Source organism: Pelophylax lessonae (assembly GCF_965119305.1).
Source record: "Pelophylax lessonae genome assembly, chromosome: 13".
In the NCBI taxonomy this organism is placed as follows: Eukaryota; Metazoa; Chordata; class Amphibia; order Anura; family Ranidae; genus Pelophylax; species Pelophylax lessonae.
This window is the reverse complement of record NC_138780.1, coordinates 9514875-9531186: the sequence shown is the minus strand read 5'-3', so window position 1 is coordinate 9531186 and position 16312 is coordinate 9514875. Positions and strand designations below refer to the sequence as shown.

Here is a 16312-nt window from a genome sequence, read left to right as displayed (position 1 = left end):
ATTGAATTTGCACTATTGCACTTTTTCAGATTAAAATTATTTTTATTATTAAAGTTTATTTTTTCAGATCACACCCCTAAAGGGTGTTTATTGTTCCTTTTATTGCCATATATTTGTACGCAGTTTTGATTATTATATTTTTGCTCCAAGTTTTATTTGGTGGGATAACATCTCTGGAGGATTTTTACCTTTCTGTATAGTAACTATTGATATATGCACTGATTTTTGTGTCTATATGAATTATTTGCCACTGATTACTCATCCATAGTTTAATAGCGTTCACCGATTGTTGTTTTTCCCCAGGGGTTATCACCCCTGCAGGGTGTTTATTGCTAGGTTCTCATTCATTTGTCATTTGGTCTTTGTGGTGTGGGGTCACTATTGGGGTGTCTGCAGCAGCTTTCTTCTTTTCTTCTGTTTGTATTTGTCTGCTTTGGTGTTGGCAGTGAGTAAGCTTCCTCTCTGCTATCTCATATTTATAACACTTTTTTGGATGCATTTCAGTGCTTTTTCAATAATTTATTTTTTTTAAGCATTTCCGGATGCACTTCAGATGTTTTTTTTTTTGCATTTTGTTTCCCCTGTACTGGGGTCCGATGCTTTTTAGCAAATTCCAGTTACAATGCTGTGCAGGAAAAAAGCAGCATGATGTACTTTTTGTTCTGGGATGGAAAAGCACAGAAACGCTCTGTGCTGGTGTGAACTATGCCATTGGAACCCATATAACCTACTTTCCATGCTTTTATGATGCAGAAAAATAATCAGTGCAGTGCATGTGGTGTGACCTGTCCCAGAATATTATTGTCTCAGTCAGTCCTGTTATACTCACTTTAATTCCTCTATCCGGCTTGTTGTCAGAGCTTCCATCACATCCCTGAAATGAGGACCCCCCAGATTGTTCTCATACAGGATCAGTCTCCTCAGTGTCTGATTATTTCTTATTCCAGATGCCAGTTGGGGGCAGGAACTGTCTGTCAGGTTATTTCTATCCAATCTGTAAAAGAAGAGAAGAATGTTACCAAAAGTAAATACATTTCTCCCCCAGGAATGAATGGAACTATTCTCTACCTACATGGAACTCATTTCTCTTTATTGGAATCATTCATATTAGATAACTTTATAAATCTCCAGGAAATTGAATTTTATAAGAAAAATGTTATAATGGAGTAGACCCCCCAATATTGTCCTCCATGTGTAGAGACGGTGATATCTCTATACACAGGATGAGCACAGAATACCACTGACATGACTCGTATTGTGCTATAATCTGCTTGTGTATGGAGCATGAATGGTGTCAGCAGACAGTGTGAGGCCGCAATCAGCATTGCTACTGATTGGACGGGATGATTTTTATCTGATATTTTTGTCAAATTTAATTGGTGCTGCACTGCTGACTACAACAAATTATTTGTTGTAGTCAGTAGTGCAGCACCAATTAATTTGTCATTTGGTCTTTGTGGTGTGGGGGTCACTATTGAGGTGTCTGCAGCAGTTTTCTACAAAGGTGGTTCAAAAATCACATTCCATCCACTATGAGGAATATGTAATACAGCCGTCACTGATGTGCCTTCATGATGTCATTTTCTCGTTTTGATGATTGCTGTGTTTTCTTATAGAATATAAACCCTGTGACCTTCTCCTAATAACACCCCTGAGGAAAGGATTGAACCCTTCCTGAAATGCGTAAGGTATATAGAGAAGCCCGAGTCACCAACATGTGCATATTCTGTAACCAAAAAAGAAAGGGGGTTTCTCCACCGGATCTACCACAGTATAAAGGAAATAACATAGAGTAATATTGTATTTCCGTCACCAACGCCAAACAATGGACAAGTTGGTGCAGTCCTGTGACTCAAAAATATGCACAAAAATGGAGATAAAAAGGAAACTCCAAGATAGTCACAAGGGGACACACAGGTATAAGAAAAAGGCTTTATTAAATAACATCACAAATAAATTGGAACACAAAAATAGGACCTTCACCTCCGCATATAAAATAGACAATGTTGTCAGTTAAAATACCAGGATGGGGCACCTGCGCATGCGTTACCCTCCACATTCACACAAACAACCAGCATTCATAAACCCCAATAGGCAGTCCTTTGCAGGTATAGAGAAAACCTCAGGTAATTGCATATACCGGTGATAGCGAGTCCTGTGAGGGCACCGTGGATACAGGCCCACCCTAATATTGGCAATAATGGAGCATTAAGTTCCGCACTGGCCGACTTGCAGGCTGTGGGTTGTTTATTCCAAGCAAAATATATGAAGCCTGAATGTAGCGTTAGGTAGGGAGAGGTGTACTGCAAATAAGTCCTAGCAGATATAAAAGATGAATGTCTCACCACTGACCGGATGCCTCAACCCCGACACTACTCCTGGTACAGCTCCTGAGTGCATAGATAGACTACTCCGTCAAGTTGAAAGTCCCGCTGTATCCGTTCGATCACCACCATAGCCAGCTGAGTGGGTGTGTATCCGTCATTTCCCATCCAATTGGTCAACGTGAATGATGATGTTACATTAACCGATACAGCGGGACTTTCAACTAACGCTACATTCAGGCTTCATATATTTTGATTGGAATAAACAACCCACAGCCTGCAAGTCGGCCAGTGCGGAACTTAATGCTCCATTATTGCCAGTATTAGGGTGGATCGTCATAGCTACTTGCATCAGTTGCCTGTATCCACGGTGCCCGGTATATGCAATTATCTGAGGTTTTCTCTATACCTGCAAAGGACTGCCTATTGGGGTTTATTAATGCTGGTTGTTTGTGTGAATGTGGAGGGTAACGCATGCGTAGGTGCCCCATCCTGGTATTTTAACTGACAACGTTGTCTATTTTATATGGTGAGAGGAAGGTCGTATTTTTGTGTTCCAATTTATTTGTGATGTTTTTTAATTATGCCTTTTTCCTTATACCTGTGTGTCCCCTTGTGACTATCTTGGGAGATTCCTTTTTTTCTCCATTTTTGTACGTATTCTGTAACAAGTCAGCTGATTACAATTGATGACTTTATTTTTATCATTTACACTGACTGTTCAAGACTTTTTATATGAATGTAACAAATACATTTTATGTTTTATACAATACAAGTTTTATCTTTTTCCAGTTTCCTTTAACCTCCCTGGTGGTATGATTGTTTCCGATTTTAGGTGCTGAAAGCGGTACAATTATTTTGTGTGTATATATATGTATAGTACAGTAAAACTGCAGGCAAGGGCACTGGGAGGGCAAACTAATGTCAATTTATTTTATTTAGTAATGTAATCCAATAGGATTACAATATATCAGTGTGTTTGTGTGTTTTACTTTTTGAATTTGCCTCCAGTTTCACCTCCCTGCGACGTGACGCTCGCAGGGAACGGAAGTCGGGGCTCACCGCATCAGGCGGAAGATTGGGCCGCCGTACACTGCGGGAATACATCGCGGGATCCTGGGGAGAAGGTAAGTAACCTCTTCCAGGATCCAGCAATGCTCCCTGGCGGTACCCCGAGTGTGGCTCGAGGTTACCACTAATGGCACTGAAATTCCACCCCGAGCCACACTCGGGAATACCACCAAGGAGGTTAAAATCCCACAAGTACTTGGGGTTGCTCTTCTCCTGGAGGGATTTTTACTTTTTTGTATAGTAACTATTAATAAATACACTGTTTTTTTTTGTGTGTACATGAACTATTTGCCACTGATTACTCATCCATAGTTTTATTGCGTTCACAGATTGTTGTTTTTCCCCAGAGGTTATCACCCCTGCAGGGTGTTTATTGCTAGGTTCTCATTATTTGTTGTAGTCAGCAGTGCAGCACCAATTCATTTGTCATTTGGTCTTTGCGGTGTGGGGTCACTATTGGGGTGTCTGCAGCAGCTTTCTTCTTTTCTTCTGTTTGTATTTGTCTGCTTTGGTGTTGGCAGTGAGTAAGCTTCCTCTCTGCTATCTGATATTTATAACACTTTTTTTTATTAATTCCAGTGCATTTTCCATGCTTTTCTTTTTTTTTTTTTAAGCATTTCCAGATGCATTGCAGAGGTTTGTTTTTTGCATTTTTGTTTCCCCTGTCCTGGGGTCCGATGCTTTTTTGATGCGTTTTAGTACATTAGGGATGCACCGAAATGAAAATTTTGGACCGAAACCAAAACCGAAAATGCAGGATGCCCTTGGCCGAAAACCGAAACCGAAACCGAAAATGACTTTTTCCCCCCAAATTTTTTTTAAAATGGATAGAACAGGGGCATACACCAAAAACAGGCAGCGACGTACACCTGTCGCTGCCACCCTGTCACAGTATATGTACTGTGATGGGTTGGCAATAGGTTAATTTAATTACCAATGGTATTTGTATTATGCAGCATGAGGGGGTTAATGTATTGTCACTGCTGGTCACTCATCTATTAGTGACCGACCAGTGGCAGGTAATTAACCCCTTTGTGCTGCATTAGTGCAACCAGTGTTAATTAACACTGATACTGGTTGCACTAATGCAGCACAAAGGAGTTAATTACCTGCCTGGTAGGTCACTAATAGATGAGTGACCTGCAGTGACAATACATTAACCCCCTCATGCTGCGTAATACTAATATCATTGGTAAGCTGCCTCAGCTCCCCCCCATCTCCCCCCACTCCCTCAGCGTCCTCCTCCTCGGGTGTCCTGCATTCAAAAGTCCCGCCTCTGGCCGGCGGCACCGCCTCTCAATGACGTCCCTACTACAATCTGTGCATTATGAATGGACATACCAGGTCGGGGGGCGGGGCGAGCGGCCGCTATAGAGAGAACTAATGTGATCCTTCCTGTCAGCTCAGCACGTCTATGTGTGAATGAGAACAGAACTGAGCTGACACCGGGGGCGGGGGGGGGGTGGCCGCTATTAGCTGTAACTATGTGAGAGCTTCTCTTCCTTGTCAGTCAGTGAAGTGAAGCTCTCACATAGTTACAGCTAATAGCGGCCGCTCCGCCCGACCGCCCCCCCCCCCCCCCCCGCCCCCGGTGTCAGCTCAGTTCTGTTCTCATTCACACATAGACGTGCTGAGCTGACAGGAAGGATCACATTAGTTCTCTCTCTATAGCGGCCGTTCGCCCCGCCCCCCGACCTTGTATGTCCATTCATAATGCACAGATTGTAGTAGGGACGTCACTGAGAGGCGGACGGCCGGCCAGAGGCGGAACTTTTAAAACCTGCCCTGCGCTGCGCCCTCCTCCTTCCCCACGGCGGCCATATTTTATTTTCGGCACTGTTAACCCATTATCGGCCGAAATGAGAGAGGCTCATTTTCGGCCGATAATTTCGGTGGCCGAAATTTCGGTGCATCCCTATAGTACATTCTAGTAGAATTCTGTGCAGGAAAAAAGCAGCATGATGTACTTTTTGTTCTGGGATGGAAAAGCACTGGAATGTGCTGCGCTGGTGTGAACTATGCCATTGGAACCCATATAACCTACTTTCCATGCTTTTATTATGCAGAAAAAAATCAGTGCAGTGCATGTGGTGTGACCTGTCCCAGAATATTATTGTCTCAGTCAGTCTTGTTATACTCACTCTAATATCTCTATCCGGCTTGTTGTCAGAGCTTCCATCACATCCCTGAAATGAGGACCCTCCAGATTGTTCCCATACAGGATCAGTCTCCTCAGTGTCTGATTATTTCTTATTACAGATGCCAGATGGGGGCAGGAACTGTCTGTCAGGTCATTAAAGGGCAATCTGTAGAAGAAGAGAAGAATGTTACCAGAAGAAAGTATATATATATATTATATATTTTATATGCGGCCCGAGAAAATTTCTCTACACTCAATGTGGCCCAGAGAAGCCAAAAAGTTGGATACCCATGAATGGAACTATTCTCTATTCTACATCATGGGTGTCCAACTTTTTGGCTTCTCTGGGCCACATTGAGTGTAGAGAAATTTTCTCGGGCCGCATATAAAATATATACAATACATTAAAGCGGAGTTCCGGCCACAAAAATTTTTTTTTTCAATAAAAATACCCCTGGGTCAGGGCTGGTACATTCCTCAATGGATAGCCTTTGTACTGTCCCGGGTCGCACTTACCTTTTAGAAGAAATACTTACCTTGAAAATGTCTTGTCCAGCGCTGCCATCTCAGATGTTGGCAGCTGAAGCCAGCGCGTCCTGTTCTGCGTCCTCTTCCGTGTCCTCTTCTCCCAGAATGCGCCTGCACCGGCCCGCTCGTCACTTCTGGTGCGGGCGCGTCATCCCTCGTCATGCCCAGAAGCTGTTTAGCAGGGAATGAGGTGCCGCCCTGGAAGTGACGAGCGGGGCCGGTGCAGGCGCATTGATTCCTGGGAGCGATGATGTTCAGCTAACAGGAGTCATTGCAAGGCGGAAAGAGACAGTGCGGGCCGCGGCCGCAGAGGGAGGAAGTGGAAGGAAGGTGAGTATATTCTTCTTCAATAACAAGGTAAGTAAAGAAAAAAAAAATCGTAACTATCCATTTCTTTTTCAGGTGACCAAAAGCAAGCGGATGGGCCAAAAAATCGATTATGTAAATTTTGTGGCCGGAACTCCACTCTAAGGTTAAGGATGGGCTTGATGTTCGAGTCGAACATAAGTCACATGCATCCAGGGCAATGAGCTGCTAGAGCTGTGACAGCTCTTTTATAAGAAAGGGGCGGGGACACCCGCCCCTTCTGTCGTAACATCAGCTAATTTATTCACTGCACCAGCACCATAATGCACAGTGCTGGTGCAGTGAATAAATTATTGACATCTTGTCAGAAGGGGCGAGTGTCCTAGGTGGTCCCCGCCCCTTTCTTATAAAAGAGCTGTCACAGCTCTAGCTGCTCACTCACCAGGAGGCGTGTGAAGCGGATGGAGCGTCTTTTTTCTTTTACTATTTTTTTGAGTGTGCAGCAAGCATTGTGATTAACGATGGATTTACATCAGGCAACACCATTTTTTTAAATTTTGTAATAAAGGACTGTCAGAAACCCCCCCTGCCCCAAAGAACCCACCCCCATCCCGGCCAGCCAAGCTGCATGCTCGGATAAGGGTCTGGTATGAGTTTTAGGGGGAAGCTCACGCTGTTTTTTTTTTTTCTTTTTAATTTTGGCATTCGGTTCCCCCGAGGGGCCTGGTATGGGGCTGTTATTTTTTTACATTTTTTTATCTGTATTGCCGGGAGCCGACAATACATTACAGCCGCAAGCAAGTTTAACCACTTACCGACCGCCCGCCGTCGATTTACGCCGGTCCTTTAACGCTAAATACTGGGGTTATGGCAGCAGAGATGACAAAACACAACTAGTTATTAAAAAACATATTGCAACAATTTACACACGCTAATGAACATACCTTTTCAACTTATTTTGTAGAATGCTGACGGTTACTGCTGGCGAGTACTGCTGGTGCGGTTACTGCTGGTGGGTAATGCTGGCGGGTACTGCTGGTGGTTACTGCTGGCAGGTAGCGCTGGCGGTTACTGCTCGTGGTTACTGCTGGTGGGTAATGCTGGCGGGTACTGCTGGTGGTTACTGCTGGTGGGTAATGCTGGCAGTTACTGCTGGTCGGTACTTCTGGCGATTACTGCTGGTGGGTAATGCTGGACCATTAGGCCATGGTCAACAAGACCCACAGGCCATGGCCAACTGCCAGCAGGACCCACAGGCCATGGCCCGCTCCCAACAGGGCCCACAGGCCATGGCCAGCTCCCAGCAGGACCCACAGGCAATGGCCAGCAGGACCCACAGGCCATGGCCAACTGCCAGCAGGACCCACAGGCAATGGCCAGCAGGACCCACAGGCCAGGGCCAGCTCCCAGCAGGACCCACAGTCAATGGCCAGCAGGGCCCACAGACAATGGCCAGTAGGACCGACAGGCAATGGCCAGTAGGACCCACAGGCCATGGCCAGCACCAGACAACCAGACAGTATTGAAGGCTATTTCCTATTTTAAGGTTACTGGGTGGGCAGGGCACTGGGGCAGGGTAAATGGGGTGGATGTGGGGGTCAGGTGGGGGTGTCAGGGTCTCTCACCTTAGTGATGCCGATTGCAGCTCCTTGCACGGCCTCCTGGGGGGTGATGACATCTTTAAGTTGCAGCCAGCGTCCAGCCCGAGCCAGTCACGTGCGCCCCCTTGCAGGCTGGCATGCCCTGCCTCTGCCTGCCTCCAGTCCAAATACTCCGGGAGTTGTTTTAAAAGTAAGCTGTTCTCAGGGTTTCTTCATTTTTCACTGCAGCAGCCATCCAGCACCCAGCCCCAGCTGGTCACGTGACATGCATGACCCGTCCTATCGAGCCACGCACCTCGCCTCTGCCTACCTCAAGACTCTGTCTCTGGGAGTTGTAGTTTTCTGCTTCCTGCTGCTCAGTTCTCTCCACCCACCGCCACCAGGAACTTGAGCACTGTCCGGACTACAACTCCGGGAATGCAGTGTAGAAGCAACTCAGCCAATTGGTGGCCGACTTTCTCCAAAAAAAAAAAAAAACGTCAACACACAGTGGCCGAGAGAGCGGGCGTTTTGAATATATGTTAGCGGGCAGGAGACTGTCTGGAGTTTCACGACCGGTGGGCTACATTGCCTGCGGTTCCGGGCCACAGGTTGGACATGCTTGTTCTACATGAATGGAACTCATTTCTCTTTATTGGAATCATTTATATTAGATCACTTTATAAAACTTCAGGAAAAATAATTTTATAAAAAAAATGTTATACTGGAGTAGACCCCCCCAATATTGTCCTCCATGGGTAGAGACGGTGATATCTCCATACACAGGATGAGCACAGAATACCACTGACATGACTCGTATTGTGCTATAATCTCCTTGTGTATGGAGCATGAATGGTACAGTGCCTTGCGAAAGTATTCGGCCCCCTTCAACTTTGCGACCTTTTGCCACATTTCAGGCTTCAAACGTAAAGATATAAAACTGTAATTTTTTGTGAAGAATCAACAACAAGTGGGACACAATCATGAAGTGGAACGAAATTTATTGGATATTTCAAACTTTTTTAACAAATAAAAAACTGAAAAATTGGGCGTGCAAAATTATTCAGCCCCTTTACTTTCAGTGCAGCAAACTCTCTCGAGAAGTTCAGTGAGAATCTCTGAATGATCCAATGTTGACCTAAATGACTAATGATGATAAATAGAATCCACCTGTGTGTAATCAAGTCTCCGTATAAATGCACCTGCACTGTGATAGTCTCAGAGGTCCGTTTAAAGCGCAGAGAGCATCATGAAGAACAAGGAACACACCAGGCAGGTCCGAGATACTGTTGTGGAGAAGTTTAAAGCCGGATTTGGATACAAAAAGATTTCCCAAGCTTTAAACATCCCAAGGAGCACTGTGCAAGTGATAATATTGAAATGGAAGGAGTATCAGACCACTGCAAATCTACGAAGACTTGGCCGTCCCTCTAAACTTTCAGCTCATACAAGGAGAAGACTGATCAGAGATGCAGCCAAGAGGCCCATGATCACTCTGGATGAACTGCAGAGATCTACAGCTGAGGTGGGAGACTCTGTCCATAGGACAACAATCAGTCGTATACTGCACAAATCTGGCCTTTATGGAAGAGTGGCAAGAAGAAAGCCATTTCTTAAAGATATCCATAAAAAGTGTTGTTTAAAGTTTGCCACAAGCCACCTGGGAGACACACCAAACATGTAGAAGAAGGTGCTCTGGTAAGATGAAACCAAAATCAAACTTTTTGGCAACAATGCAAAACGTTATGTTTGGCGTAAAAGCATCAAAGCTCATCACCCTGAACACACCATCCCCACTGTCAAACATGGTGGTGGCAGCATCATGGTTTGGGCCTGCTTTTCTTCAGCAGGGACAGGGAAGATGGTTAAAATTGATGGGAAGATGGATGGAGCCAAAAAACAGGACCATTCTGGAAGAAAACCTGATGGAGTCTGCAAAAAACCTGAGACTGGGATGGAGATTTGTCTTCCAACAAGACAATGATCCAAAACATAAAGCAAAATCTACAATGGAATGGTTCACAAATAAACATATCCAGGTGTTAGAATGGCCAAGTCAAAGTCCAGACCTGAATCCAATTGAGAATCTGTGGAAAGAACTGAAAACTACTGTTCACAAATGCTCTCCATCCAACCTCACTGAGATCAAGCTGTTTTGCAAGGAGGAATGGGCAAAAATCTCAGTCTCGCGATGTGCAAAACTGATAGAGACATACCCCAAGGGACTTACAGCTGTAATCGCAGCAAAAGGTGGCGCTACAAAGTATTAACTTAAGGGGGCTGAATAATTTTGCACGCCCAATTTTTCAGTTTTTTTATTTGTTAAAAAAGTTTGAAATATCCAATAAATTTCGTTCCACTTCATGATTGTGTCCCACTTGTTGTTGATTCTTCACATAAAATTACAGTTTTATATCTTTATGTTTAAAGCCTGAAATGTGGCAAAAGGTCGCAAAGTTCAAGGGGGCCGAATACTTTCGCAAGGCACTGTATCAGCAGAGGGTGTGAGGCCCGCAATCAGCATTGCTAGTGATTGGACGGGATGATTTTTATCTCATATTTTTGACAAATGAATTGGTACTGCACTGCTGACTACAACAAATAATGAGATCCTAGCAATAAACACCATGCAGAGGTGATGACCCCTGGGGAAAAACAACAATTCGTCAACACAATAAAGCTATGGAGTAATCTGTGGCAAATTGTTCATGCATATATTAATAGTTAATACACAAAAAGTAAAAACCCTCCAGAGATGTAGCCCCACCAAATAAAACATGCAGCAAAAATATAATAACCAAAAGTGTGTACAAGTGTATGGCAATAAAAAGAAAAATAACACCCTCTGGGGTGTGATCTCCAAAAATAAACTCAAATATTAAAAATCTTTATTTTAATTTCAAGTTATAGAGCAGCAGGAAAATGGTGTAAATACAGACATTCCACATGCAATGCTGAGAACAACCATAATGAAACATCTATAGGGCAGGGGCGTACCAAGGGGTTGGCCAGATTGGCGCCGTTGCAAATTTGCAGTGATTTTTGCGCCCTTTGCTCAGCCTGCACCCCCGGCGCCCCCAGGCAGCGTGCGACTCCAATCCTGGAGCCCTGTGTTCACTCCAGGCGGCAGTGCGGGCTCTCCGGTGCTCTGTCCGCCCACACATGCGGCCGGTCAGCAGTCACATGAGTGTGACATCATCAATCAGCTCCAGCTCAGCGGCATGCTGGGGATGAGGACTGCACTGAGGCTGTCAGAAGAGCCCATACCGCCGCTCAGCGCGGTGAGACTCCTTCAACCTCCTCTCCACTCCCAGGCAAAGCTGACTGGGGGACCCCCTTCTCTCTCTGTCTCTCCCCTCTCTCTCTCTCTGTCACCCCTCTCTCTCCCTGTCACTCCCTCTCTGTCACCCCCTCTCTCTCTCTCTGTCACCCCCTCTCTCTCTCTGTCACCCCCTCTCTTTCTTTCTCTGTCACCCTCCTCTCTCTCTGTCACCCCCCTCTCTCTCTCTGTCACCCCCTCTCTCTGTCACCCCCTCTCTCTCTCTCTGTCACCCCCCTCTCTCCCTCTCTGTCACCCTCCTCTCTCTTTGTCACCCCCCTCTCTCTCTCTGTCACCCCCCTCTCTCTCTGTCACCCTCCTCTCTCTCTGTGACCCCCTCTCTCTTTGTCATCCCCCTCTCTCTTTCTCTGTCACCCCCTCTCTTTCTCTCTCTGTCACCCCCTCTCTCTGCCACTCCCTCTCTCTCTCTGTTACCCCCCCTCCCTCCCTCTCTGTCACCCCCTCTCTCTGCCACCCCCCTCTCTCTGTATCACCCTCTCTCTGTGTCACCCTCTCTCTCTCTTTGTGTCACCCTCTCTCTCTCTGTCTGTCACCCCCTCTCTCTCGCTGTCACCCTCCCTCTCTCTTTGTCACCCTCTCTCTTGGTCACCCCCTCTCTCGGTCACCCCCTCTCTCTGTCACCCACTCTCTGTCCCCCCTCTCTCCCCATCACCCCCCTCTCTCTCTGTCACCTCTCTCTGTCTCACTCTCTGTCACCCCCTCTCTCTGTAACCTACTCTCTCTCTGTCCCCCCTCTCTCCCTGTCACCTCCCTCTCTCTCTGTTAACCCCCCTCTCTCTCTCTCTCTCTGTAAACCCCCCCCCCCTCTCTCTGTAAAACCCCCCCCCTCTCTCTTTAGGGGGGCGCCGATACAGTTCCTCGCCAAGGGCGCTGGAGACCCTAGGTACACCTCTGCTACAGGGTTTTATACAGGACATCAGTGAGATATCAACTCAGGCTAAAAATGAGGACCCAGAAAGAATCTACGGAAACATCAGGGGGGGTCAAGGGGGGAGGGGAGGAGGGAAAAATGGGAGGGGTCAAGGGGGGAACCCTCACCGCCTGAAAAAAGAAACAATGTATCAACATAATACACATAACAGATGTTAGTGTAACATTTCCTGGTCAGCAAACCTCAATAAAAGTGTAAGTAACCCAACAGAGCGAGGAAAATTATCAATACAAATATTTTGAATCTGAAAAAGTACAATAGTGCAAATTCAATCCCACCAAACTATAAATGTAATTTCATAGTAATAAAGCAATAATGTCCATTATAAAAAGTCCAAATGTGTAGATGGGGTTACTTCGGGGTTGGTTTACTAAAGGAAATAGACTGTGTACTTTGCAAGTGTAGTTGCTCCAGAGCTTAGTAAATGAGGTAAAGCTTCACTTTACAAAGAATAACCAATCACATGAAGAGAAATAAAAAAAACAGCATGTTTGCTTGCACCTGATTGGATGATGGAAGTCTGCAGAGTTTCTGCTCATTTACTAACCTCTGGAGTAACTGCACTTGCAAAGTACACAGTCTATTTCCTTTAGTAAACCAACCCCGAAGTAACCCCATCTACACATTTGGACTTTTTATAATGGACACTTGCTTTATCCATATAAACTGTACTGGGAAAGACTAGTAAACCAAAAAAGAAAGCCTTTGAGGGGTGGACACAAATGAAACCACAGGGCGGTAGTGAACAAAAAAAGTATATTTTGTTCTATGTGAATGTTAATCAATACAAGTTACAACTGTGGTTCAGACAGGGTAGTGCAGAGGTTGAGTGGTGCTTGCAATGAATTAGTACAGTAACCCGTGTAATGTAATAAACACAATAGAATTGATAATAGTACAGGTGACCCTATTGGGGTGACAAACAATACAATGCAATAGTGGACATAGATGCAGTGAGATTACGGATGTCCGATGGGACTTTGCTGCTCGCTTCCATTCTCCTTCCCCCTCTTCCCCTCTATGAACTGCCTCTGGCCCATATTTTACTACCCTGTCCTGGCCAGGATACCTTCCTTGTACTGTCCACCCTCGGATCCCCAACCCTCTTTGTGTACCCTTTATTATTCAGGAGGAACCTGTGTACCCCAGCCAGTATTCTGGCACACACAGCTTGTGCACGCAGGGTTTTGACACTGCCACTGACATCCCCTTGATCTCCCCACATACCCATTGTTAACATGGCTCTTATACTTGGCAATTTGCCAACGGGATCTCTCTGACAGTGCCAACCCCCATCGGACGTCCGTAATCTCACTGCTTCTATGTCCACTAGTGCATTGTATTGTTTGTCACCCCAATTTGGTTACCTGTACTATCATCAATTCTATTGTGTTTATTACATTACACGGATTACCGTACTAATTCATTGCAAGCACCACTATACCTCTGCACTCCCCTGTCTGAACCACAGTTGTAACTTGTATTGATTAACATTCACATAGAACGAAATATACTTTTTTTGTTCACTACCGCCCTGTGGTTTAATTTGTGTCCACCCCTGAAAGGCTTTCTTTTTGGTCTACTGGTCTTTCCCAGTACAGTTTATATGCATGCGGTTTCAGAGCCAAGGGCAGGACCGCCATACTTATAGTGATCCCAGTGGCACTATACTAAAACTCTTAAGTTAGACCTACCCTTCTTTCCTTTTCTATACACTTGCTTTATCACTATGAAATTACATTTATAGTTTGATGAGATTGAATTTGCACTATTGAACTTTTTCTGATTCAAATTATTTTTATTATTTGGAGACTTTTTACTTTTTTGTATAGTAACTATTAATATATGTACTGATTTTTGTGTTTACATGAACTGTTTTCCACTGATTACTCACCCATACATTTATTGTGTTCACCGATTGTTGTTTCTCCCCAGGGGTTATCACCCCTGCAGGGTGTTTATTGCTAGGTTCTCATTATTTATTGTAGTCAGCAGTGCAGCCCCAATTCATTTGGCATTTGGTCTTTGTGGTGTGGGGTCACTATTGGGGTGTCTGCAGCAGCTTTCTACAAAGGTGGTTCAAAAATTGCATACCATCCACTATGAGCAATATGTAATACAGCCGTCACTGATGTGCCTTCATGATGTCATTTTCTTGTGTTGATGATTGCTGTATTGGGTTATAGAATATAAACCCTGTGACCTTCTCCTAATAACACCCCTGAGTCCTGATATCTCAGGTATAAGTAAACCCTCTGGCCACCATAAAATAGCAGCATTTGCTGACGATTTGATTTCTTTTTTGGTCACCAACCCATATATCTCACTCCCCAACATTCTGAGAGCCCTAAAGGTATATGGCGAACTGTCCAATTATAAGATTAATCTCACTAAATCAGCGGCGCTTAATATTTAAAAAAGTAGAGCCGCGCTAACTTGAGAGATAAGTGATCAAAACATATACTTGAATGAGGCAGTGAATAAATGTTAACACAACATCCAAGTTAAATAATCATAATGTTCATAAGAAAGACTAAGTTAGTCCAAATAAGATGTGCAGGGTGTAGAAACAGAAATTCATCCACCCCAATAGTGTGACTTCTCCTCAATCCGGGACAAAAAGTGAAAACCACGCCATGCGCTTACCACAAGGCAGGTGAATTAAAGCCCAGCAATATATATAGATGGTGCATCTCCTGTCTGATCAAATGGGTAACAGTATAACCCCTCTGGCTGGTTCAACCTGGCGGAAGCACCGATCAGGAACAACACTACAGCACGGGCCGTCCGGGTCTAACCCTCTCCGCCATAAACCACAAAGAGATGGAGGCCACAAATGGTGAAGTAAGTAGGCACAACGCTTAATAAAAAAGGTAAATAACTCACATGTAAACAGCATAAAAAGCGCTTGTAATCGGCAGGATCCGAGGATGCAGCTCCCTGACTTCCGGGTGTAACGTGGTGACGTCAGCACGCCTTCCCGAAGCGTTTCGTCATAGATGACGTCTTCCCAGGATGCCTAATACCCCTTTTCCAAACCCTAAAGTCAGGTCTCTAGAAGTGGCAATCCTTGACCTTGTCGTGGTTTGGTAGATGTTGCAAATTGAAAATGAATGTCCTCCCTAGGTAACTATATATTCTCCAGGCGATACCAATCCATATACCGCTTTTATTTTTTTAAACAGCTTAGAACCCTCTTCAGGAATTTTGTCTGGTCTAATAAAGCTACCTGAATAAAAATGGAAATCTTATTGCTGCCAAAGGCGAGAGGAGGTGTTGGCCTCCCAGACCCGCTCAAATACTATAGGGCTACGCATCTCTCAAGGGTGGTGGACTGGCATTGTAATGGGGATGCTAAGCATTGGGTGACCATGGAGTTAGAAGATGCAGACATACCCCCCCCCCCCCCCCCAGACGGCTCCTTGGCTAACGACCTCTTTATCTGACGCTATACAGAAACACCCGTTGGTTGGGGCCACTGTTTTTTTTCCTCTGTACTGGGGTCCGATGCTTTTTTGATGCTTTTTAGCACATTCCAGTACAATTCTGTGCAGGAAAAAAGCAGCATGATGTACTTTTTGTTCTGGGATGGAAAAGCGCTAAAAACGCACTGCGCTGGTGTGAACTATGCCATTGGAACTCATATAACCTACTTTCCATGCTTTTATGATGCAGAAAAATAATCACTGCAGTGCATGTGGTGTGACCTGTCCCAGAATATTATTGTCTCAGTCAGTCCTGTTATACTCACAGTAATTCCTCTATCTGAATTGTTGTCAGAGCTTCCATCAGATCCCTGAAATGAGGACCCTCCAGATTGTTCCAGGACAGATCCAGTAACTTCACTGACTGGTTATTTCTTATTCCAGATGCCAGGTGGGGGCAGGAACTGTCTGTCAGGTCATTTTCATACAATCTGTAGAAGAAGAGAAGAATGTTACCAGAAGAAAATGAATTTCTCCCACAGGAATGAATGGAACTATTCTCTACATACATGGAACTAATTTCTCTTTATTAGAATCATTTATATTAGATCACTTTATAAAACTCCAGGAAATAGAATTTTTTAAGAAAAATGTTATAATGGAGTAG

The 16312-nt window shown here is 44.8% G+C and overlaps 1 protein-coding gene across 1 annotated transcript in view; it reads right to left on the bottom strand.

Annotated features, from left to right (window-relative positions):
• Positions 1–16312, bottom strand: part of LOC309543141 (uncharacterized protein) — a gene marked incomplete at its 3' end in the record, with an annotated part of 1180881 nt that overhangs the window by 473718 nt on the left and 690851 nt on the right. The window contains exon 12 of the mRNA XM_082242522.1: positions 15972–16136. Coding sequence (XP_082098648.1) covers positions 15972–16136 — 165 coding nt within the window. The remainder of the gene's footprint in view (positions 1–15971; positions 16137–16312) is intronic.